This window comes from Cupressus sempervirens, chromosome 7 (genome assembly GCF_028749045.1).
Source record: "Cupressus sempervirens isolate cs-2001-9-10 chromosome 7, ASM2874904v1, whole genome shotgun sequence".
NCBI lineage: Eukaryota > Viridiplantae > Streptophyta > Pinopsida > Cupressales > Cupressaceae > Cupressus > Cupressus sempervirens.
The window spans coordinates 416933223-416956920 of NC_143124.1; the positions used below are offsets into that span (position 1 = coordinate 416933223).

The 23698-nt window shown below is 36.3% G+C and overlaps 1 protein-coding gene across 1 annotated transcript in view; it reads right to left on the bottom strand.

Annotated features, from left to right (window-relative positions):
- Nucleotides 1-23698, bottom strand: part of LOC149547319 (sphingosine kinase 2-like) — a 54914-nt gene that overhangs the window by 15077 nt on the left and 16139 nt on the right. Inside the window, exons 3-8 of the mRNA XM_089791596.1 lie at nucleotides 20424-20524; nucleotides 19670-19742; nucleotides 15769-15855; nucleotides 15452-15529; nucleotides 15142-15212; nucleotides 12852-13148 (exon numbers count right to left, since the gene is read on the bottom strand). Coding sequence (XP_089647722.1) covers nucleotides 12852-13148; nucleotides 15142-15212; nucleotides 15452-15529; nucleotides 15769-15855; nucleotides 19670-19742; nucleotides 20424-20524 — 707 coding nt within the window. The remainder of the gene's footprint in view (nucleotides 1-12851; nucleotides 13149-15141; nucleotides 15213-15451; nucleotides 15530-15768; nucleotides 15856-19669; nucleotides 19743-20423; nucleotides 20525-23698) is intronic.

Sequence of the window (23698 nt, forward strand, 5' to 3'; positions counted from 1 at the left end):
AGTCACAAGACATAGAAGAATTGCGAAGAAAAAATCAGCATAAGCAAAGATGCTAAGTCAAAATTGAGAACTTTGCAAATTCTGTCAAAATTGTCTTCAGGTGCCGAGTTGCTAACAGCGACTGAGTTGATAGATGATGCCGAGCTATGAAATATCAATAGGAGCCGAGCAAAGTAAAACACAATGGGTGCCGAGTCATGTTGAAACCCTTCAGGTACCGAGTAGACAGTTGGCAGCGCACTAAGCATTAATTACTCTATTTTGAAGGGTACATAAATTCGATTTTCGATCATTTTTCCCACCATTCAAACGAGAAGCAAAGCCGAGATGAGCAGAGAAGATCAAGGTCAGCTCAGAAGCCATTTGTGAAGATTTCAACAATGATTCAGGACAAGTTTCATCGATTTGAGGTATTCTACTTAAGTGCCGAGCTACGTAGAATTTATAAACTTGTTTAAATCGTAAACCGTAGTTTGGCAAACAATGGCCTCTGGGTCAGGAACCACTAAGGGTAGAGAGAGTCATGAGATACAGCTAGTCAGCAATGAAGTTAAACAACCTGATTTTAACCCCATTCCAGAAGTAGCATACAAGAATGATCCTGCAGGTGCATTATCAGTTATTCCGGATAAAGTTGTTATGGTTCAAGATGCTCGCAGATGTTATAACTGCAAAATTGGAGCCATAGGAGATTTAGAAATCTATAATGCATATGACAAACTATGTGAGAACAAAAGACTGAAAGATGAGTTCTCAATAATAGAAAGAAACGGATTAACCAAAACCCTAGAATTTCCGATTGTTTTCAAAACTGAATGGGTACGGATAGTTCTGAGCAGAATACACGATGGAGTTTTTTGGTTAGAGTCAGGGCCAGTAAAATTCACCAAGAAAACTGTTCATAGGGTTACTGGTATTCCAACCCTAGATCGACCAAAGACCCTGCGAAGTGGCAAAAGGGAAGTAATAGAGAAAAATACAGGTGCTAAATGGAACAATAGAAGAATGACTATCGACACAGTCACAGATCCCCTACTAGATTTTGCTGTGAGAATCATTTCACACAAATTCTATCAATCAAGCAGGTTAAACAGTGTACCTTGCATAGCAGTTGATGTTGCATACAAGATAATAAAAAAGGATCACACTTATGATCTAGCGAAGCTCATGTTTCAACAGATTAATGAAAATCTGGGAGCTATAAGGAAGAGCAAGGGAGCTCAGTGCAAATTTGGATCAGTTTTGATGTGCATATTTTTCTATCTAATGAAAAAATTCCCTTCTATGGGTAAGGTAAGATGGAGTCCAGACAAAACAATTGTTGAACAAATCAATGGATACATTGAACAAATGGGTGAAAATTTTGATGCCCAAATGACTAGTTACTTTGAGGACTTCAAAAAGTCCATAAAACAAAGAATGAGGATACCAGTCTCATTGACTGAGAAATATGAAAAGGACATTTGTTTTCTTGTAGATATAGATTATACCTACATACAAGCAGTTATACCTAGAGTAAGATGGCTTAGGCCACTAGGTTATGAACTTGACCTTGATCAAGCTTCTGCAGCGATAACAGCCCTACTTGCAGAAGAAGCTGATAAAAATGCAAAAACTTTTGGAACCTATGATGTTGTTAAATCAAGGGTGATAACAGATTTGAAGACTGCTTCTGCAGTAAAGAAGAAAGAAAAAATGGTGAGACAAATCAAGAGAAAATTTGGCATTGAAGAAGAAGGAACAACAGAAGAGGAAGGAGAAGACATTGAAGAAGAAGGAGATAAACCTCAAGGTCTGACTCAAGGGTTAGGAGAAGATAAAGAGGAAAGTGTTGAGGAAGAAGAAACCGAGAAAGCACCAGTTAAAAGAAAAGCCACAACTCCTCCTGCTCCTCAATCCAAGGGGAAGAAAGTAGCTGCTCCTGCACCAAAGAGACCTACCACAAGGGCTGCAGCACAAAAAGCCCAAGAAGAGGCAAAAGGAAAGAAGAAAGACTCAAAGAAGACTGCTGCCGAGTCTAAGACAAGAAAATTTATTCCCCAGCCTGAGACAAATGAAGAGAAGACAGAGTCAGAGGACAACAGTCAATTTCAAGTGGTAAGACACAAACCTTAGACTGCTGTTGATAAATTATGTTCAAAAATTAGGAATGATGATTTGAAAGGTTTAAAGAACCTGAATTTTTCTAAGCTCACCAAAGAAGAGCAAAATAAATTAGAGGAATCTGTGTATGCTATGATGGCTGAATATAAGCACACGCCTCTAGAATTAGATGAATCTATGCCAAAAGAATTGTATAAAATTGTAGAGGATAAATGGCATTTTTGTTTACAAATGGAAAAGGAGATAAGGAAGTCAACATTAGCTAGATTGTTGCCTGATTTGACTAAAGATCAAGTAACAAATGCAGTAAAAAGGCATAATAATAGATTCACTCCCAAGCATAGAGCATTCAGCATATTACAGAATAAAATTGAAGAGGTAGTTACAAAATCCACAAGATTGTGGAAAATAGTTTACAAGAAAATAGAAGATGTGTATAATGAAGAATATAAGGCAGAGGCAAGTGCCAAGACAAGGGAAAAGAAGGTGTCAGTAACCAAAGAAAAAGAGAAGGAACAAGTGGAGAAGAAGAGTAAAGAAGAGAAGGAAGAAAAGGCACATACAGAGGAGAAAGAGGAAGAGAAAGATACAGCTAAGCCACAAGATCAAAGTATGCAAGACATACAGATATCTCCTCCTAGTCCTCCTCATGCCACCATCACACCTGCAGATATTATAAAAATAAAAGATGTTACAGACACTGCAAATCCAAACATCAATCCATTAACTGCAGAGGATTTAGAAATCCTTTACCAATCATCACTAGTAGCAAAATTAAGTTCAAATCCTGTATTAGTCAGTGTTGATGAATTACAGTATCCAGAAGTTAAAACAAAGATAGTCAAGGTAAAAGCACAAGTGCCACCTTCGACCATACAAACTACTGGTATTCTATTTCTTCCATCACCACCTCCACCAAGTGTAGTCACTTATACACTTCAAATGCCGAGTATAGCAGCAGGGGAAATAAAAGAAACATCTGAACAACCAACAAGTTCAACCCCACCTAGCGATCATAAAAGGGATACTCAAGCTAAAGAAAAAGATGAGACAAAGAAGAAGGAGGAGACTGCAATACAAACACTGGTTGCATTACCAAAATCTGGTACTCCAACACAGACTCTTCAGCAGCCGAGCACAGATGGGTTACAACTACAAATCAGGACACCAAGCTCGAGCTCATCAAAGGCAATCAGGAAACTTCACCATGGAGTTCCTGAGCTTGATGAAGAAATAAAGATCCCATATTATGAATCTAGCACTCTTACTGAAGAAAAGATCAATGAAATTCAGATTGCATTGGATAGAAGAAGGAGACAAGAAGCACTAAGAAAAGAACACAAGCATAAGCTTACCTTGAATGAAATCAAAGACATATTCACAGAAGCTTTTTGCTTACAGTCTCCAAATGAGTCAAGACCAATTATAGAGCAACTATTCGATATAGTTGACCAGGTGACTAGTGAAGACCAGGAAACAAATGCCAGATTGCTCGAATAGTCAGAAAGGAAGTTCCAAGGCAAGGTAAATAGTAAAATATCCGGTGATATAGCACTGTCACAAGAAGAACTGGCAAAGAAAATTAAAATAGTTAAAATTGTACTAGGAAACATCTTTTCCCTGTACAACAAGTTGTGTGATTTTTCCACATTCACACAGGACACTAGCCAGAAAATAATGAGCTTGGAGAACAATCTAAAGATTTCTAGCATGCAACTCCCCACAAATCCAGCTCAGAGTGAGAAGCATTTTGCCCAATCGCTTCACACACAAAGAGAGTTAACTGTCTTAGCAGCAGAGGAGGCAACCACAAAAGCTAAATTGATGCAAATTCAATCATCAATAACTCCTCATTTGGAACTACTTCACAAGGAGCAAATAAACGCAGAGACAATCCTCAAGAAAGACCCCAATCTTTCTTCATCTGATGGACTTGTACACCTAGCAGCAGAGATTGCCATCCAGCATAAGACATTGGATGTCGCACTAGCAAATTGGGATGCAGCTCTGAAGATACTCCTTGAAGTAAATAGTACATTTTTGGGCAAGTATGGCATTTCCTTGTAAGACCCTTGACATAAGTGTCAAAAAGGGGGAGAATAAGTATGGGTGAGTGATAAGAAGAGAACAAGTATGGGGGAGTTAAGTACAGGAATGAAATAATAAGTATGATAAAAGGGGGAGATAGCAAATTTTGGGAGCAAATTTTGAGATAGCAAATTTTGATCAGTCAGAATGCAGAAACAAGACAGAACTCACTGAGTGTACATATAGGATCAACTAATAAGGAGTCATAAGGATCTTAGTTAAGTGTTTTTGCCACTCATGTCAAAGGGGGAGATTGTTAGCTTAAAGAATAAATTTGACAACTGAGTGTCAATACACTTAACTTATTTTCCACTAAACAATGCCGAACAAAGAGTAGGTGCCGAGTAATATGAAGTGCCGAGCTATATCAAGTGCCGAGTGTTAACAAGTGCCGAGTGTTAACAAATGCCGAGTGTTAATAAGTGTCGAGTAATAGTAGGTGCCGAGTGATACAGTTTTGTTTAGGTACCGAGCTATCCAGGAAACAGCATGTGCCGAGCATCAGCAATGCTTCAGGAGCCGAGTAACTCAGAATATCAGCATAAGAGTTTGAAATTGCACAAACTATGATGCAAACAGTTTTTGCAGCCGACATAAATCTCGAAGGATTTAATGATGAGATCGAATCTTTTATCTTTCCTATGTAATCTACATGCAGCCAATAAGAAAAATGATAAAGGCATGCAACCAATCAGTAAAAGACAAGTATTGAGCGGGAAATTGAGATTCAATTTGGATCGTAGATCCATATCTAACCCTAAGTCTTTGAAGTCTTTATAAGGAAGACGAAATTTCATTGTAAAGATATATGTGTGGACATACAAGGGTGCATAAGGAAAATCTACTTTCAGAAGCGAGGGTTATCAAATCACAAAAGGATCAAGATCAGAGAAAGCGGAAAAGGTGCCTGCATTCAGCAATCAAGGATTGTAATCTATCAAGTTCATTATACCTAATACTTTCTAGCAATTGTATTAGAATGAAAATCCTATGGTGATAGGTTAGCTTAACAGCTATTTCGTAGATCCTTTAATTAGGTGATTAAAATCCTTTAACAGGGTGACACTTCATATTAAGTGTTTGTAAAGCCTTTAACCAAGTCACTATTGACACAGTGTAAAACCTTTAACAAGGCAGACCATCAGAAGTGGTTGAACAATATTGCTGCAGTAATTTTTGTGGGTATCATCCCCACCCCAGTTTTACCTTCTTATTCCTGGAGGGTTTCTGGGTTACCAAATTCCAGCGTTATGAGTTGTTGATGCATGTGTTTAGTTTCATATTTGTTTGATGTATTTACATGCATGCAATTTACTTTCAATTAAAAGTTTTATTGGCTAAAGTGTGATACTTATGATTCACCCCCACCCCCCCCCCCCCCCCTCTCATAAGTACTCTTTCCATATTTGAATATTCCAACAATTGCCTAGGTGTTGAGGTTTGGCAACAGTCTTCTAGTATATTCATCTCTTAGTCCAAATATGTCAGTGCTCTGTTGGACAAATTCCGTATGCAAGATTGCAAGTTTGCATCTACACCTATGGAGAAAGGACTCAAGTTATCCGCAAAGTCCAATTCTCCTTCCGTTGATGATACTACATACAGACAACTAGTAGGCAACCTCATATACCTCTCTGCTACTAAGCCTGCTATCAGCTTCGCAGTCAAATATATCTCACGCTTTATGATAGCTCCTAAGGTTGATCATTGGATGGTAGTAAAGTGTGTGCTTTGTTATGTGAAGGGCACTTTTGAATATGGACTTTTGTACTCTCGAAGTTCTAATCCTAAACTCAAAGGGTTCATAGATTCAGATTGGGCAAGCTCTATTGAAGATAAAAAGTCAACTTCTAGACATGTGTTCAGTTTGGGCTCCGATGTAGTCACATGGACCAGTAAGAAGCAGTAGGTAGTTTCTCTTTCCTCTATAGAGGCCGAATACAAAGGGACTATCAAGGCAAGATGTAAAGCTATTTGGCTTCATCGAATGCTTGAGGATATGCAGATGTCACCAGGATGACCGACTACTCTGTTTGTTGATAATGAAGTCATTATCAAGTTTGCCCAAAATCTAGTCTTCCATGAACGAACCAAGCACTTAGATGTTCACTAGTTGAAGACGGGACGATAGACTTGCAGTATGTTCCTACCACAGATCAGACTATAGACATTCTCACCAAGCCTCTTGCAACTGACAAGTTTGTCAAATTTAGAGGACAACTTGGTGTTCTAGGTAGATTAACCATTAAGGGAGGGTATTACAATAATAGATAATTGTAAAGATTTTCCATATGTTGTCAAGTTCTTAATACCCTCGGGCGAATGGGCAAGCAAAGGCAACCAATAAGATTTTAGTTGGAGTTTTTTATTAATCACACAGAGTTTAGGGCAAAGACTAGGAGGAAAAATTACCCTTAGTTTGTGGGCCTATTGTACCTCGTAAAAAGTGACCATAGGGCACACACCATTTCAATTGATGTATAGGTAGAAGGTCGTGGTGCTTGCACAGTTCCAAGTTTACAAATAGCTATCGACAATAGGCTCGACGACATGGAGAGTCTGAAAGAGGCTTTTTACCTTGAACAAATTAGATGAGAAAAGGGTGTTGGCACAGTGGGCTACCGACATTGCACAACAGTGGTGAAAGTGTTGGCATGATAAGCATCTTCGGCACATGAGGTTCCAACTCGGCTAGCTAGTTTTGAACCTTTAATCGACAAAATGAGACTAAACTAGGCAAATTCAAAGTGAAGTGGCTCGGACTGTACAAAATCCGGGAGGTTGGAGCCAATTGATCAATCAAGTTATGAACACTTGACGATTGAGAAGTTCTCAAAGCTTTGAACGACTCAAAACTATAGGTCTACCATGAGCGACGCAAAAACTTACCAAGGTCGGCTAATTTAGATTTAGGTAGGGTTTCAAAGAAAAAAGGAAAAACATTTGCAGAAAGAAAGAGTTTGTGAGCATGTGTCCCCACAAACAATATCAAACCGACGCTCACGGAATCCCCAACTCTCCATGGCAAAGAACACCATGGACACATTAAAGCGCCTATGGAGGAGGCCACAGGAAGACGCTAGCTTTCCCCAAAAAAATTTCAAAGGCATTCAGCACCGTGGCAAGGCACAAGGACCCAAGCACGAGGAGGATATTCACCCAAAGGAGATAGGCAAACACAAGCTTGAGGATGCGCAAAGGCTCCGTGGAACACAAGACTAACCATGGGAAAGGCATAGCGACCGTGGGAGAAAAGAAAAGAAGACTTCCGTGAAAAACAAAAGACTTTCACCAACGCAAAGACCGAGCAAGGCACATCCTCCTGTGGAAGAGGTATACAACCTAGTGGATAGGTATTGTGGGTCGTGAACAACACCCAGTCCACAGACAAGTATTGAGGGTCGTAGAAGACATCGGAGAAGGCCGTGGAGGACATAAAGAAGCATGTGGACAAGACAAAAGACTTGATGAAGGGAAAATAACTTCCCATGGAAACAAAGCAAACTATAAAAATCAGACATAAAAAAGTTAAGAGGGATTGCTACACAAAGTCATAATTAGAAGAAAACCCTTTGCAAAAAAGATAAGAGCAATAATTGAAGGAGAATGCAGATGTGAAGGTGTTGCATTCAAGCAGTGAAAAGAGAAGGGTTGGAGGCCGATAGGGGCGTACGGCACCAAACAGAGAAGTTGTGGCTTTCAGCCCTAACTGTTTTCACATAACGACAAAACAAGAAACGGTTAATATGCATTCAGCAGGCAAAAGGAAGTGAAAGGTCCAACTAGAAGCAAATGATTCAAGTATGGAGAAGAAGATTAAAAAATTTACCTTCTGGAGTCTAGGTTGTAGGCCAAACACAAGAGGCAACTTCTAGCAACAAGAAGGTCTATCCCAACATTGAGCAAACTACTCAAAAAGAAGAAATTACACCTCACAGTAAAATTTGAGGGACTTAATGGGCTTGAATGTTAGCGATGATGATAGGAAACACCTGCAACAAACATGGTAAAGCAAATATTGCAAGGGGCACAAGTGCATTGGGCAATTCAGATGTCGATGTTCTTTATTCGTCTTTTTGAACATATCCTTCAAGTGATGATTCAAGCACACAACAGCCATAGCAGGAGCAGTTCATTTCAATATAGGAAGCATCCTATCATTGTCTTTTTCAAAGCCACAAATTTCACAAGAGTTTTTGGTATCCTAGGACAGGGAGGACGCAAAGTAGAAATAAAGAATCGGAAGCTCTCACAAGAATGGAAGGAGCATTGGATCAAGATGGTTGCTGGAGAACTCACCCCTACCAAGTTCAACTCCGTAGTAAAGGGAACAAGGAGCAGAGGAATGCAACGCGAGTTTATTAGAGAAGTGTCCTAGCGCTGTATCCTTGACGTGTTGAAGAGTCGACTTACGGAAGCAAGTTGAACTTCGAACATTGCTCTGCCACAAATAGTTTTTATGAATGGATTGGTTTATGACTCGGAATCCTTGTTCACCGATAGAATGTACGAGTTCATGACATTGCAGCATCATACATTCTATATGCCCCACCATGCCATTGGTTTGTTCTTGGAAGTTGCACTCCACTAGATTCTTGCCAACGTGTTGGAGGTACTGCCCAAGGGCAAGTTGGCACCATGGGAGCCTCTAATATTTTCCTAGCAAGATCTGGATACTGGCAAAATGACGGCTGGTCAAAAGAAGTTAAGACATGAGTTGGGCACCCATGGCGACACGGACAGTGAATGGGAGGAAACCATGGAGACTAGAGAGTGCTTTGCAGGGGGATGACACTCCAACAAAGGAGGACGAAGATGACGAGACAAAGTCGATGTCGACACCTCAATCATTATTCACACCCCCATGTTACCCGCTTTGCCACACTTAGTGCCTACCACTACCTTGCCTTCCATTTTACCATTTGACCAAATGAGAGAACCAATTGATATGACACCACCATTGGTGACGCCTACAAAGGTTTCCTTAGTTCCCGAGACCGAAGCAGCGGTTATTTTCATGCACTTCAAAAAGGTAAGACATTATCACTTACTTTGTTTTCTTGGAAAGGATGCTTCAAGTGCATGAGAATCTAATGCACTTCTCCTTTAATATCTTTTTCATCCTCTCATGCACTTCAAAAAGGTAAGACTTTATCGTTTCAATTTTTCTTCATTTATTTCCAAACCTGAAGCATGAATTCTTATACTTTGTTTTTCTTGCATTCTTTCAGTTTAAAGTTGCATTAAATCTCAAGAAAACATGAGCAACACTAAGAATGATAGTAGTCATAACAAAGTGGAAGAAATTAAAGGAAATACAAGTGTCAAGGCTCTTAGAGTGGTAGCAGACAATACCCAATTCCATTTAAATGTTGTTAAAAAACTGTGAAAAAACATACAAAGGACATTGTGACATTTGCAAGAAAGATTTTAGAGGCAGCTAGACATGGGTATGATCTCATTTTTTGGGTGTTAGAAGCAGTGGAGCTAAAGTTTATCCACAACTAAAAGAAAATGAGAAGATAGAGTGACATAGATTGTGCATGAAGGCAGAAATGACAACTGAAGATGTGAGAATGTCAGCACATCTTTTACAAGTGTGCAATCATCTATACCTTTGCCTAACATAGTTTGTAGTACTGAAATTGTAACAAGAGGAAAGAAGAAGATGAGTGGTGGTGAGAAGGCAAGGATGTTGAAGCTATGTTTGATATGCGAGCATGAGATTCTATGGAGTCTTCCATTGCCAAATTTAGCACATATTTTACAAGTGTACAATCATCTATACCTATTCCTTCCTTAGTTTGTAGTACTGAAGTTGTAACAAGAAGAAAGAAGAAGATGAGTGGTGGTGAGAAAGCGAGGATGTTGAAGCTATGTTTGATGTGCAAGCACAAGATGCTATAGTCTTCGATTGCCAAATTTTCTTTTTCTCGTGCCATCCCATTTCATGTAGCCTATTCCTCTTTACTTCAAACAAACAAACAAAGACATAGCCAATATGGGTCCCTCATTCATACATCCTTGAGATATAAACTACGACTACCCTCCTAGACAAACTGTAGTCCAAGGTTAATTTGTTAATGGAGGATAGAAGGCAAACTTAGATTAGGAAAGGTTGCTCCTTTGTGGTGGATGGGTGTATTGATATTAGAGATCGGTCACTCATCAATATCATAGTCCCATGCCCTGCTAATTCTTATTTTCTTAAAGCCATAGATTTTTCAGGGAAGTGTAAGGATGTAGACTTCTTGATAGCATTTTGAGAGATGCCATGTAGGAAATTGGGCCCTCAAACATTGTACAGGTGATCATTCATAGGTGCACATATTAGTTGGTTTGATGATGAAAAGTGCTTAAAAGCATATGTTTTTAACCCCGTGTATTCATGCATTGAAAGACAGGGAAAATAGATTGGGTGAAGCGAGTGGGAGAATAAACTAGAGGCATTCAAATGTCCATTTGCAAACACCACACCCACATGCTCTCTTCAATAAATTTGCAAAGAAGTTACTACAACCTATTGAAACAAGATATTTCACTTACTTTATTTTCTTGGAGAGGATGCTTGAAGTGCATGAGAATCTACAATTGATGACAGTGAATTCAGAGTGGATAAGATGATCCGATTCAACCTCCATTGAAGGAAAATCCATCAACCAAAATATCCTTGATGACAATCGATGGTGCACTAGGAGGTAAGACATTGCTGATTTTATTAAAAATTATTTATTATACTGCTGATTTCATATTAAATTTCTGATTTTAATATTTTTATTTTATTGTCTATTTTCCAACTTTCAAAATTCCTAACATGTCAATTGATTCTTTTGAGCGTTTTGTTTGCATTTTGTAGTATGGTGATGCATGATTCTCCTAGTCTTGGAGAAATACATGAGACATTTGACAGCATGCTTGGGAAGATAAAAGCTTGCAATTTTTGGGATTATACGAGCGACATAAAAAGCTTGTTTTGATGTAGAGCTGGACCACAATGAACACCCTCCTCCATATGGTAGCCATTGCTTTATAACCCAAATAGTATGTATTGAGGAATGGATGGTTGCGTCCATGTGACAATGAAGAGGTTTTAGACAGACTAACATGTAGAGGAATCTTCAATATTTTACTCACAATTCCTTGAGTTTGCAAATATTTATGGTCCAACATTCAATAGACCCCAAGTGAGCCTGCATAAAGCTATATTAGCTCAAACTAGCTCATTGGAACAATGGACTTAGCAAGGGAAGGATACACCATAATTGAAGATTATTGCCACTTGCCTCCTTGCACAAGTTGTCGTTTCCTCCATTACAAAGAGTAATAGGTCCCCATATGGCTTTATCCACTCCATCAAGAGGAATAGACTTACCTCTAGTCAAGTGGAGAAGCTAGCATCATGCACAATGCTCTTCGACCAAGGGATCCTCAAACTTCATTTTTACAATGGGATACTGATTGCGAAGACATTGCCCAGTTTGATGAAAAGGGGACTCTAGAGAGATTGGTTGGGATTCCGTTGGATGAGGTAGACCATCATAGTGACAATGACTCAGAAGACTGATTTTGGTACAGTATTGGGAGATGAAAATTAGGGTCAGAAGTATACTTTTCTTTTTCATATTTTTGAATCATTACTGAAAGTGAAACCACATGGCAGGAGTGTAGCTTTAAGGCAATTTTTTTTGAGTTTATTACTTGCATCTTATTTTTTAACGAAAGAACTTTGAATTAACTATTAATTTTTGAATTTTGAATTTATGCCTCAATTCAACACAAATGTTATATGTTAAGGTCGTATAATCTATATATGGAGGCTTTATCCATTTTCTCATATGAATTTAAGGTATATATGGATGTCTTGTCTATGTTTTTGCATGGATATTTAAAATTCCCCTATACATTTTAAATTTTCCCTATATTTCACATAGCCATCCCCTTTTCTATCTCTTAGCCATGCCCAAGAATGGCCTGAAACATGGGGTAGCATAGGATATTTACCAATAAAAAAGAAAATCTTGCAGTTTTGATACTATTCTTAATAATTAGTTTAATCATCTTATTATAAAATATTCTAGGAAGATTGTGTTGGAGTATTTTTCCATCAGCGTTTCAAATCACACTCTATGATCCATCATCAGGATGATACAAGAGAGAATAAAGATATCTTAAAAACTTGATCTTGTTATGCTCTCTTGTATCATCCTGAAGATGGATCACTTACTCTGATCCAAAACATTTGATGAAAACAACTCCACGACAATCTACCAAAAATAATATAATTCTTCATATTTAGAATGAATGCCAGTTTCTTTAAAGATTAAGACCCATTACAAAATACATTTAATAAATAATCATGCTAAAAGATTTACAATCTGCTATGGTCACTTTAAGTGTCACATATATAAGAAGGCTTTAGAATTGTAAATACTAACGTCTCTTCTTATAAGTTGCATATAAGGGAGAAAATGCAATAAAATGAATCAAACCAGAATATTTTTGTATAGCAATTTATATAATGAAGCATTTCGAGCCAATAAAAGATACAGTAATTGCATTTTTGTCTGCTTTTTTTTTTGTTAAAATCAGTTCATTACTTGATTACATTCCATGAGAATAGAATGGTTGAATTATCCTTAATTCCTGATATAAAAACTTACCTCTGCATGAGGTGCAGGCATGATATCTTGGCTTCCCCAAGGAACATTGTGCAACCAAACAATGATAAATTGGCCATCTATTGACTTCCATTTATAGTTCTCTGAACTAGCCAATGCTCCTAAGCAATTTGATGTTTTTGGTTTCATTTCGTCAGTTCCACTAATCCTTGTATCCTGTAGAATTCTCTCTTTTTCATTATCTATGAATATAGGTTCTCCATACTCTTCATAACCAGGAGCCGGAATAAATGAAACATTTCCAGAATAACATCGCAAATGAAATATCCGCACAAAAGTCTGCACAAACAAAAAGTAGATGATTTCCCACACTTTAGTATTTGAACAAGAATATTTATAAATAAAATTATGTTACTACTCTCCAAGAATATATATGTCAGAATCTGCATGAGTTTGTGCTTGTGTGTGTACATTTATTTAGTTCTCGAGTGTAAGTAATGAAGACATCAGTGAAAGGGAAAAGTTGTGTATGTAATCAACAAGCCAAATCCATACGCATTTTGATTAGTCAAATTATTCAAAGATAGACAGAATAAACTAAAATGGATTTTAACAGTTTGAACTTGGGACATTAGAAGTGTCGATAAAATTTTTTTCCCTGTAACAAAAGTTTGTCTTATGTAAATGAAAATGTCATAAACCCTCCCTAGCTGGTTGGCCAGCAGAGAGAAAAGGATGTTTTTAACACCAATTTAATTAATAAATATTTGGAAGATTAAAATAAATAAATAATTCAAATTAAATCGAGATAAGTTAAAATTTCTATCATAGAGTTGTTCTCTGAATCGATTTTGATTCGAATCCTTTTCTTTTATGTCTTCTCGTTATGTTCGTGTAGTTTTAACTTTCTATAGTTAACATGGGCTGAGCCCATTGTAAGACTAACAAATTTAAGATATGTACCACTAAGGTGAGGTGCCATATCTTCTATACTTAAGAGAGTAATCTTGTAAATACAAATCACATTAATGATGAAATTATATCTGAACTAGTCCATCCAAAAACTTCCTCATGTCACTCTTGTTGCTCTTAGCCCACCAGCTAACCCAAGTTCCTGTTGTCGCTTATTTGTACGTAGAGGAAAATGGAATTGTGATGGAATCTCCCTTGCTGAGTTCTAGCGATAGTTTGTTTTCTCAAAGACTAGTCATTCTTTGCCTTAAGCTGCTGGTACTCAGTGTTTGTTAACTTTGATATTTTGTATTCTCCTCCATTTGACTCTATAGCAGCTTCAGACCTAACCAATTCTTTCTTATCTTCAAATTCCTCCTTTCAATCTAAGGTTCTTTATGATATTTTTCTCTTCGACCCTCTCAAGATTTAGTACTACTTAGTATATATTACTAAGTCTCTTCCATCCCATCTTTAATGCTAATGTGTCTTTTATTATCTTCTTCGTTGGTCTTTGTTCCAATTTTGGTTGTTTCTTGTGAGCCAGCTTTGGAGAATTCGGTGGAGGAAGCTTTTCCAATGCTCTCTCACAAGGGGTGGAGGTGTCCCTACCCACTTCTCAAAGTAAGAAACGAGTTGGGAGCCCATCTTAGCACTTCTTATGAATGTAGTGTTAACCGATGTTCTAGCCCAAAAGATATACCCTCGCTGGTTTGGTGAATTATTTACCTATTGTTAGTAAGTACCTAAAGGTAGAGATGTTAGCATCCCATCCCTGAAAAGGGCTGGCTACCAACTGGTGATTGAGGATTGCGGACTTTGGTTTCAAGCTGGATAGCTGCATCTAGAAAGATGGCTACTTTAGATATATTTCTGCATTCTCTAGAAAAATGGCATCCATGTTTGTCTTTATTTAGATGACCTTGGGCCTTTTCTAATATCTAAAATATTTTTGGGTCGGGGTCCATATAGGATGCACAACTAAAGGATCCATGAAAAAATACGTCTGATCTTTATAACAAACTAAAGGAATAGAAACATAATATATATAGGTCACTAAGCCTTTACCAATCAAAAAAAAAACTAAAGAAATAGAATAAAATACCAGTCTAATTGCATTCATATTTCTCACAGTTCAACTAGAAGCTTTCTAAAAACCAAGATTTGAAACTGCTGCTCAAGTTATTTATATAGAGAAAATCATTAGGAAAAACAAATTCTCAAATTTTGGAAAATAAGAAAAAAAAAATTACTGAGGTTTTCAAGAGCAGACAAATCCTTAGCATGTAATGTCTCAATAGAAAATAATTTTATTTAACAGAGAAAGTAACTTCTGATACAGAAGGCAGAAAGTAAAACCATAACAGAAAATTTTACATACATAAAAGTCAAGGCGCATGCTCCCCATCCATCGATACTTCTCAGACTCAATATCAATATCAGCTACAAGTCCTGGAAAGTTCATTATCTTGTAATTAGAGCTTTAATGTGGCTACAATATACCCAATTAAGCTATGAAAAAGAATAGTCAATAAGACTCCCCACAAGGGGATAACAGCATATTGCAAAATATTTGGGCAAGAATAAGCAAATTTTTCATTAAAGCTACTTATCATACCAGCTCCCTCATTTATAACACGGCATTTAATATAAACATAGAGCTAAATATCAAATGTTTCATTTGCACATACCCCATGTAAGCATTAACACGCTGAAAGACCTCACTTGTCCCTGTGTAACAACAGCTACATCTAATGCTTGCTTGTGACCTAGAAAGAAATTATGCCTTAGCTCAAGAGTACTTAAATATACCATTCTGAAATTATTTTAATTTCTTAACTTGTTCTAGATTTTTATTTTTATTTCTTCCTTCCTTTCATGTCAAAGCTTATTTCTCAGGCCAATTAAAATCAACTCGTAGAAAAGAAAGCCTATATGACAAGAATACTAAAATGAATTAAATGGTCAGCACTAACCTAGACCAGAACCAAAAATGAAAGGTACCTACCCTTGATAACTGCAAAAGTTGCATTCATAGCAACGCAAGGCTCATTAGCATGATCCATCAAAGATTTAACCATGCCATTGCCTGTACCTGTAGGATAAAATAAAATATTTAAATGGTAACTCCAATATGGTAGAAAAATTAAAGAGTTGTCCAACTCGCACCTTCACAATGGAATAATGCATCAGAAACTTTTCGCATAGATTACAAAAAATATAGTGCACAGGAATTATTAATCATTAAAATTTATAATGTTGTCAAAGAGTTGGGGAACTACTTGCTATCTGAGTAAGATCTAGATAATATAAAATTTTATCATGCAAAACTTGGATAAATGTAGTGATTCTTGTTGCAAAATATCTTTGAATATGAAATCTCAAATATCTTTGCCATAGATGACATAGTAAATCTATTTTTAATAAATTACTTTTGAATGTTAGGAATTTGTTGTCATACAGCCCAAAAACTCTGCCATTCCCACCTGAGATGAAATGACCATATTCATGCTGCACAATGAATAACTGAAATAGAGTACCTCTTCATGCTATGTCATTGCAACTAGTCTATGAGACTAAATCCTTGGCTGTATACAGAATAGTCGTATTATTCTTGACTCCTTTCGGCAAGTTTTGGCACAAATACCTATTATTTTATACACAATCTAAAAGATTATTGGTAATTGTAAAAGTTGTTTTCAAAGAGTTTGCCTGATATTGCAGTGCTATTGTTTTAAGTATTCTAGATCTTATTAAAATTTTGAATTAAATTTGAAATACAAAAGCTTTTAAAACATCTTATATTTGTGCCTGAAAACAACTATCGAGTGTAAAAACTGTAAAGGCTATAACAACCAAATGGTCTAACTGAAAAACAGGTTTTTAACATAGTTGCAAATAAAAAAATTCAGTTACTAGCAAGGTTATCAGGGGATGGGGAGACTTGGAGGTCTCTGGTATTGGTACTGGTACTGGTACTGGTACAGCTATCTTTCAAAAATAGGAGATGGGGATACTTGGAGACGACAATTTTTTTCAATAGTTTAAAGAGTCTAATACTAAATACAAAATAGTAAAACTATAAAACTCGAAGACTAAAGTAAATACTAATAGTAATGTCACATTAATATAGAGTCAAATAGTTCAAAACTAACATAATCACATTATTGTATCTCATAGTCATATCTGATTTTTGAATATCACATCGGATCATCATCATATCAGATGAATAATAGCTGAGATTATCATTACATATTCAAATTTTAAACTAAAAATATATATAGTTTGATGCTAAGTCTCTGATATGCAAAGAAAAATGAAAAAACTCAGTACTATAAACAAAAATCAGAAATCTATCTAGTATCTAGTATGATGGTGATACTATCATCTAGTCCACAAGGTTGTGATCATCCATCTCAAGGTCTTCAACTATCATGCTCTCCAAAAAAGCATCACTCTCCATGTTGGATTCTATGTTATTAACTTATTATCTATATAAAATTTTTAATATTTCTAATTATTGCTGGTCGGATTGGATTTTGGAATAAAAATAAAATAAATTAAAAGTGTTTCTAATGTTTTTTAAGCTATTAAATAAAATCTTAAAATGATTAAATCATTTAAATTGTCATTGGTTTTAATGTTTGCATTAAAAAACATTAAAATGAGGGCCAAAATACATAATATAATTTATTATTATATTTTACATTTATTTTTTTATTAGGATACTCTAGAGAGACTTCACTTTTTGGATTCGGAGACTTCATTATGCAATCTTCAACCTTTTTTGAAATCTCCAGAGTCGCAAAAAGTCTCTAAGATGTGTCTCCATCTCTAAGACATGTCTCCTAGGGGGGAAGACGCATCTCCCCGTTACATTGGTTTCTAGCACTTATAGTTGATTCAGTTATTTTTATATTCTTGTATCCAGATAAGATCATGGCACTCATACAAGATCTGAAGTCTTGGCCTCAAAAGCATCATTAATGGTTACATTCTCATACACTCCTTCCAATGACAAAATTAAGTTTAAAGTTACATTATCAGTGTGCAGAGCAATAATATATCCCTTGGAGGGACATGACACACCATAGATTTGACAGCATAAAATTGTTATCCATATGATTTGAAAGCATGCAATTGTTTCCATTTTGCTAAAAAGCTTATATCTCTCAATCCATGATCTTTGGAGATATTATTTAGATCTAGCAAATGCAATTCTAAATATAAAACTGGACTTAGTACTATCAGCGCTTAATTGACATTCTACCAGCTCCTTTGAATTTAATCTAGTGTATTTTAACTTTCCAGGTATAATATTTCAGCCATTATATTATCAACAACAGATTATTTTTCCCAATTATAAAGAATATGACTATATACAACACGTATGTTATGTATTGAAATTATTACAGATATGCATCAAACCAAGCATGCTTCAAAATAGCTGAGGCCATATTAGAGGTAAAAAAGGTTGAACATAGTGTTTTATGTCCTAAAAAAGCTAGAAAACTGCTTGCTGTAGGAGACCCCCTTAAGAAAGCTGCCCATAAATAACAAAATAATAATTGAAGGCTACAAATTTGGAAAGGTAGAGTTTTTTCATTTACTTAAATTCATTGTTTTGATTAATTCAACAGCTAACTGGCAATATAGTTGTTTTATATACAGCGTAGACAAAGCATATACATTTTACATAGAGGCTTTATATTAAATAACAATCTTCATAGAGATGCTGATGCAGGAGCATCCTAGGTTTCCTTGTAATCTTGCACTTTTGTTCATTCTGCCAGTTGCTACCGAGTTCCAGTTATTGCCGAGTGTCAGTTTTCAGTTATTGCCAAGTTCCAGTTGTTACCTAGTTCTCAGTAGATGTCGAGTGTTTAGTGGGTGCCAAGCTTCCTGATTGATGTCAAGTTCTCAGTTACTGCCGAGCGTTCTTTGGGTGCCGAGTCATCCTTTAGATGCCAAGTTCATATGGATGCCGAGTTCGTGTTAATACCGAGTGTCAATGTCTCTTCGAGCCTTTGAGTGCCAAGTTGTCTGTGTTCGGTTACCTGTTGAGGCTGACCTTTGCATTTAATTTAGTGTTAGATATCTATTGCGAGCTGACTTGTAGCTTAGCCCGCATTTAATATGAGAGTTTGTTTAGTTGTATTTGCAATAGGCCAACTTGTGGCTGTGCATGTATTTAAGAAGATCTTGGTTTGAGTCTTAGGGGAGAGACAACTTAGAGAGATAGGAGCAAGAATGCAAAGTGGGATCATCAAGGATTGTAATTGAATTGATCTAGCTATAACCCAGAAGACCTTACAGCTGGGCATGTATGCTGATTATTTGATGAATCCATAACTGTTTTCTCTTCTTCCTCCTTTGGTGGTTGTTCTTTGTGTTGTGTTTCTGTTGTGTTAACTCTTGCAAGGTGGTTTTGAAAGCTGGGTGTGCCTTTGGCCCTAGTCTACTCTCATCCCTCCCTGCATCAGATGTACAATGCTAACTTCCAATCTAGTATGCACTAATTAGAAGATAAGCATGTGATGAAAATAGCCTGATCATATCTTTCCAATGCACTAACAATATTAGGATAGGTATCTTGCCAAAGCAGATCACAAATTATTGCTTTTTGCTTTAGAATTGTAGCAAAAGCTGGAAAGCTACAACCGATATTGCTGAGAAACAGATTAACTGGCGTATCTCAAAACAAAATTTTATATGAAACTTTATAATCTCTCTATACATCAAATTAAAAGTTATGCATTTATGAAGTTTACATATGGTGCCATATAATGGCCAAGATTATCCTTCACTAGAAACAAACAATTATGAATACATGGTTGATGCTTTATTTTTTGTTAATATTTGATCTTACACATAAAAATGCTGCAAAGATGAAGTGATAAATTTCATACCAGCTGGTACAATTCCAAGAGGCATCTTTATTGCATTCTCCCAATCAGATCTCTCCAACAAACCATTCACAACCTAGACCATCATATGATTTATATTAAATTCACTAGAAAACAAAAGTAAACATATATTATTTTAAACACTTGAAATAAGAATCTTATATGTTACTGTAATTCTTACAAAAAATACCCCAAGATCATGTGGCATTCATTCGATTCTATTTTTGTGTCATCATGTACAATATGCAATCTAGAAAGGTCCAAGGAGATACTATCACCATTATGAAAGTAACAAAAACTGCATTTATAATCATCTATTATAATATTAACAATGGTTTTTACATATTTAAAAATCAATTTTAGGGGTGATATTCTCTACTAACATGGATATCCTTTTGGTATCAATTTTTCTAATCGAGAAAATGTGGGATTGAGTTGTTTCAAGGGTTGAGGCGAAGCATATAAGTGATACATATTACAAAGAACAGATTTCAATAGATGTGAATTATGATAAGCTCGCATTGATTTCTCTCATTAACTACCCAACAACATATCAAATTATCGATGGAAGCTCTCTTTAACTTTCTCAGTCCTATAGCAATCCTAAAAAGTTTACACTGCATATAAAACATTATATGTTAAAACACACATGTACCATTTATCCAATTCAGTAAGTGTAATCCTAAATCAAGATTAATGTTAAAACAAGGCATCTTGGAATATGACCTTTACAAGTCATGAAAGACTCCTCATTTACCTCAACAAGTATACCATCTCCACTAATGCAAAGAATTCCATCATACATTGCTAGATCCATAGCCTTTGCCAAGTCTTTTGCATGGCATCGAAATTGAGTTTCTAGCAAAACAGTAACACTAGTAATGAGCACATCCTTTTTGTTGTAATATATTTTAACATAATATATCAGTAAAGAAAACAGAATGTATTATTTATAAATGTAAAACAGTTACAATAAAGGCATCTAGTCTTAAAATCAGACAATCCTCAAGAGTATATCAAGCAGATGATACAAAGAGATGCAAACCGAATATTGGCTATACATTATGAAAAAGATACAGTACTGGTGATAATGAAGGACATGACAAACTTGCTGTTGTGATCAGCATGATTACATATTAGAAAAGACAGACCTAGAGCATAATGAACTAGTAAGATTTGAAATCAGATATCAGGAATACTTGTGAAAAGAAAGAGAAAAAGCTACACATTAGATAAGCACCATAAATTTCATTCATGAAATTTGGATAATGATAATTCTGTCATTAGATAATACCCAAACAAGTGTGACTGCTACTGAAACGATCACGTGGATTCCATTTACATCCTTGAAACTAAATTTGTGACTGAGTACTTGACAAAGGTATAACTAAAAGTACAATAGTAATGATAGAATGAATAACAAATGTTAATCAAGTATCCTAAGTGGATGCACTTATTTTCCAAAGTAAAAGGCATAAAATAAGTTTTATCCTCCTCTTGTCATTATATTATTTTTATTAGATAGCCAACATAACATTTCATTATTGAAATTTGAATGATAATTAATTTAAGTAATTAGATGAGAGTCAAATAAGTAACAACAATTTTAGAAAGATCAATAGGTTTCATTAACATGCTTTGAAGCCAAATTAGCTACTTATGGGAACTGGCTAAAAATGCAATATGGGAAAAAAAAAAATGTTAATCATCTTCCCATTTTCAGGCTCACAAATTCTCTTTTATGTTCTGCAACATATCTTCAATATTTGTGTTTACAAATATCTTCAACAAATGCAGAGTAATCACCAAATACCAGTTAATATGCAGTGAGGATATTCTGAATTGTGGTCACATACCCCTAAAGGTAACCAACATTAGAAATTTACCTCACGCAAACAATCAGTAGTTCCAATAAATGCTCTGAAAATATATATATATATATATATGAGGATTTGATGGTAATGCACCCTCACCCCTAACAATCAACCAATGGGAATGCTTCTTCAACTATCACGCTACTGGCAGGGATGCCGCTGCCTTAATATTCAGCCTACGGAGATATCACTTTCTTACAGTTCAGGCTACAGAGATCCTATCTTACCACTAAACATGCAATGATACTGCTTTCTGACAATTCAACTTTCAGGGGTACCAAGCACCTTTGTCTTCTTGCATCGGCTATAGCTTTCTTCTCCTTCCTACCTTCTCCAACATCTCCTGCAAGGATAATGTTCCTGCTTGTTCACTTTCCTCTATCTTCTATGCTCCTCTACACTCCTCCAATCTTAACCACTCTGATGCCCCTGCAGCACAATCACCTACAGAGATATCACACTTATCACTTTCTTACAGTTCAGCCTATAGAGATCCTTTCATACCTTTGTTGATGTGAGTTTTGTATCACTTACATAACATATTAGCAATTGAACATTTGATACATAGTATCAAACATACAATTCCTCTCTTGAAAAGTTATTGCCCATGGGATATGAGAATAACTCCAATGTTCCTTACTCTTGTGGATATTCCCTCAGTTTTATTGATATGATTTGTTGGTAATCACGTAGGCAGCCTTATGCTATTCATTCAAGGATGACTTGGACTTTGGTGGAATGATGGTGATGGTGATGGGTTTGTGAAAGCTAAATGATGTTGATGGAAAGTGATGGTGGTGGAGGGTGAATGGCTCTTTCGACTAGTGTTTTTCTAACTTTCTTCCCCTAAATTCTAAGTCCTAAATTACTTGCTATCCTACTCTTACTCCTATGGATTGGAAGACTAGCAAATGGACTGGGATCGAACCTAATGAAAGCTGACCAGCGGCCTCACTTCCACAAATGCAATGATTCAAAGGAATATTAAACTAGTTTGCCACGCAAGGCTTCCCAACAAGCCACTAAGATGCTAGTAGTCTAGTAGTGATCCCTATCAAACACCTACTAATGCTAGCATGCAACTATCTATCTACTTTAACTTCACTTAAACAACTTGAAATGCAACAAACTTTAACAACTTGAAAAGAATTCTAACTATGTGGAAGTAGAAAACATGCAATAACACCCAATGTTCTTAATCAACATGCAAATCGCAACAATGAAAAAGAGAGCAATTTTGGTATTATCTTCGCAACAATTTCTCCAACACTTTACAAATGAGAGAAAATGGCCTTATATAGGTGCCAAAAATACAACGGACGGTGGAGATCAAAACAAGATCAATGATCCAGATTGGATCCTCAAAACCCTAATTAGGGTTGCTACCTCATTGGCCAATGAGAAGCTGCCAACTCATCAATGGACCAATGAAAAAAGTGCAAAAAGTGGCAACCAATGAGAAGGTACCAAAATGGTGGCCAATTAGAAATAGACACTTGTCCTATTCTACAAGAAAGGGAAATTGCCACTTGAGCTTACATCAAATGATCTTCTAATATAAATCTTCCCTTTTCTTTCATTTTCTTAGCTAAGGCAATGAACTTAGCTAGCCTTTCGTTAACTTCTTTCGTAGGAGGACAAGGTGTGTACTTCACCCTGAGTTCCACTGACTTCACCATGTTGCTTGCTGCTTGTAGCATCTTTTCATGATCCTTCTCATATTCTTTTGCAAATCCAATAAGAGCATTGAGAGAGGAAAGGGTGCTTAGATGCTTCTTCCTAATGGCAACCTTTTCTAGCTCATCCAATCTTGATCCAAGTCTTATCTCATTGATATCCTCTTCTCTGATGTCTTCAAAGTCAAGGGCTGCTCCGTTGTCGCTCATCATGATTGTAATGGAAGTGTTGATACCTGGGCTGTGATGTGCAACTGCCTTTTGTATATCCTTTTATTGTACCGCCATTAGTATCAGTTATTCGCCTCATTTTCAAGAAGAAGGGTGTTTTGGGCATCATATCCTCTTTGTCTTTCTTAGTGTTTGTCCCCTTGGGATTCTTGCTTGTACTAACATCCTCCATCTCATCGCCCTATTACAGGATGGTAAAGTGGTGGACAATTAGACTAGCAGAACCAAGGGAGGCAATCCTTAGACTAGAA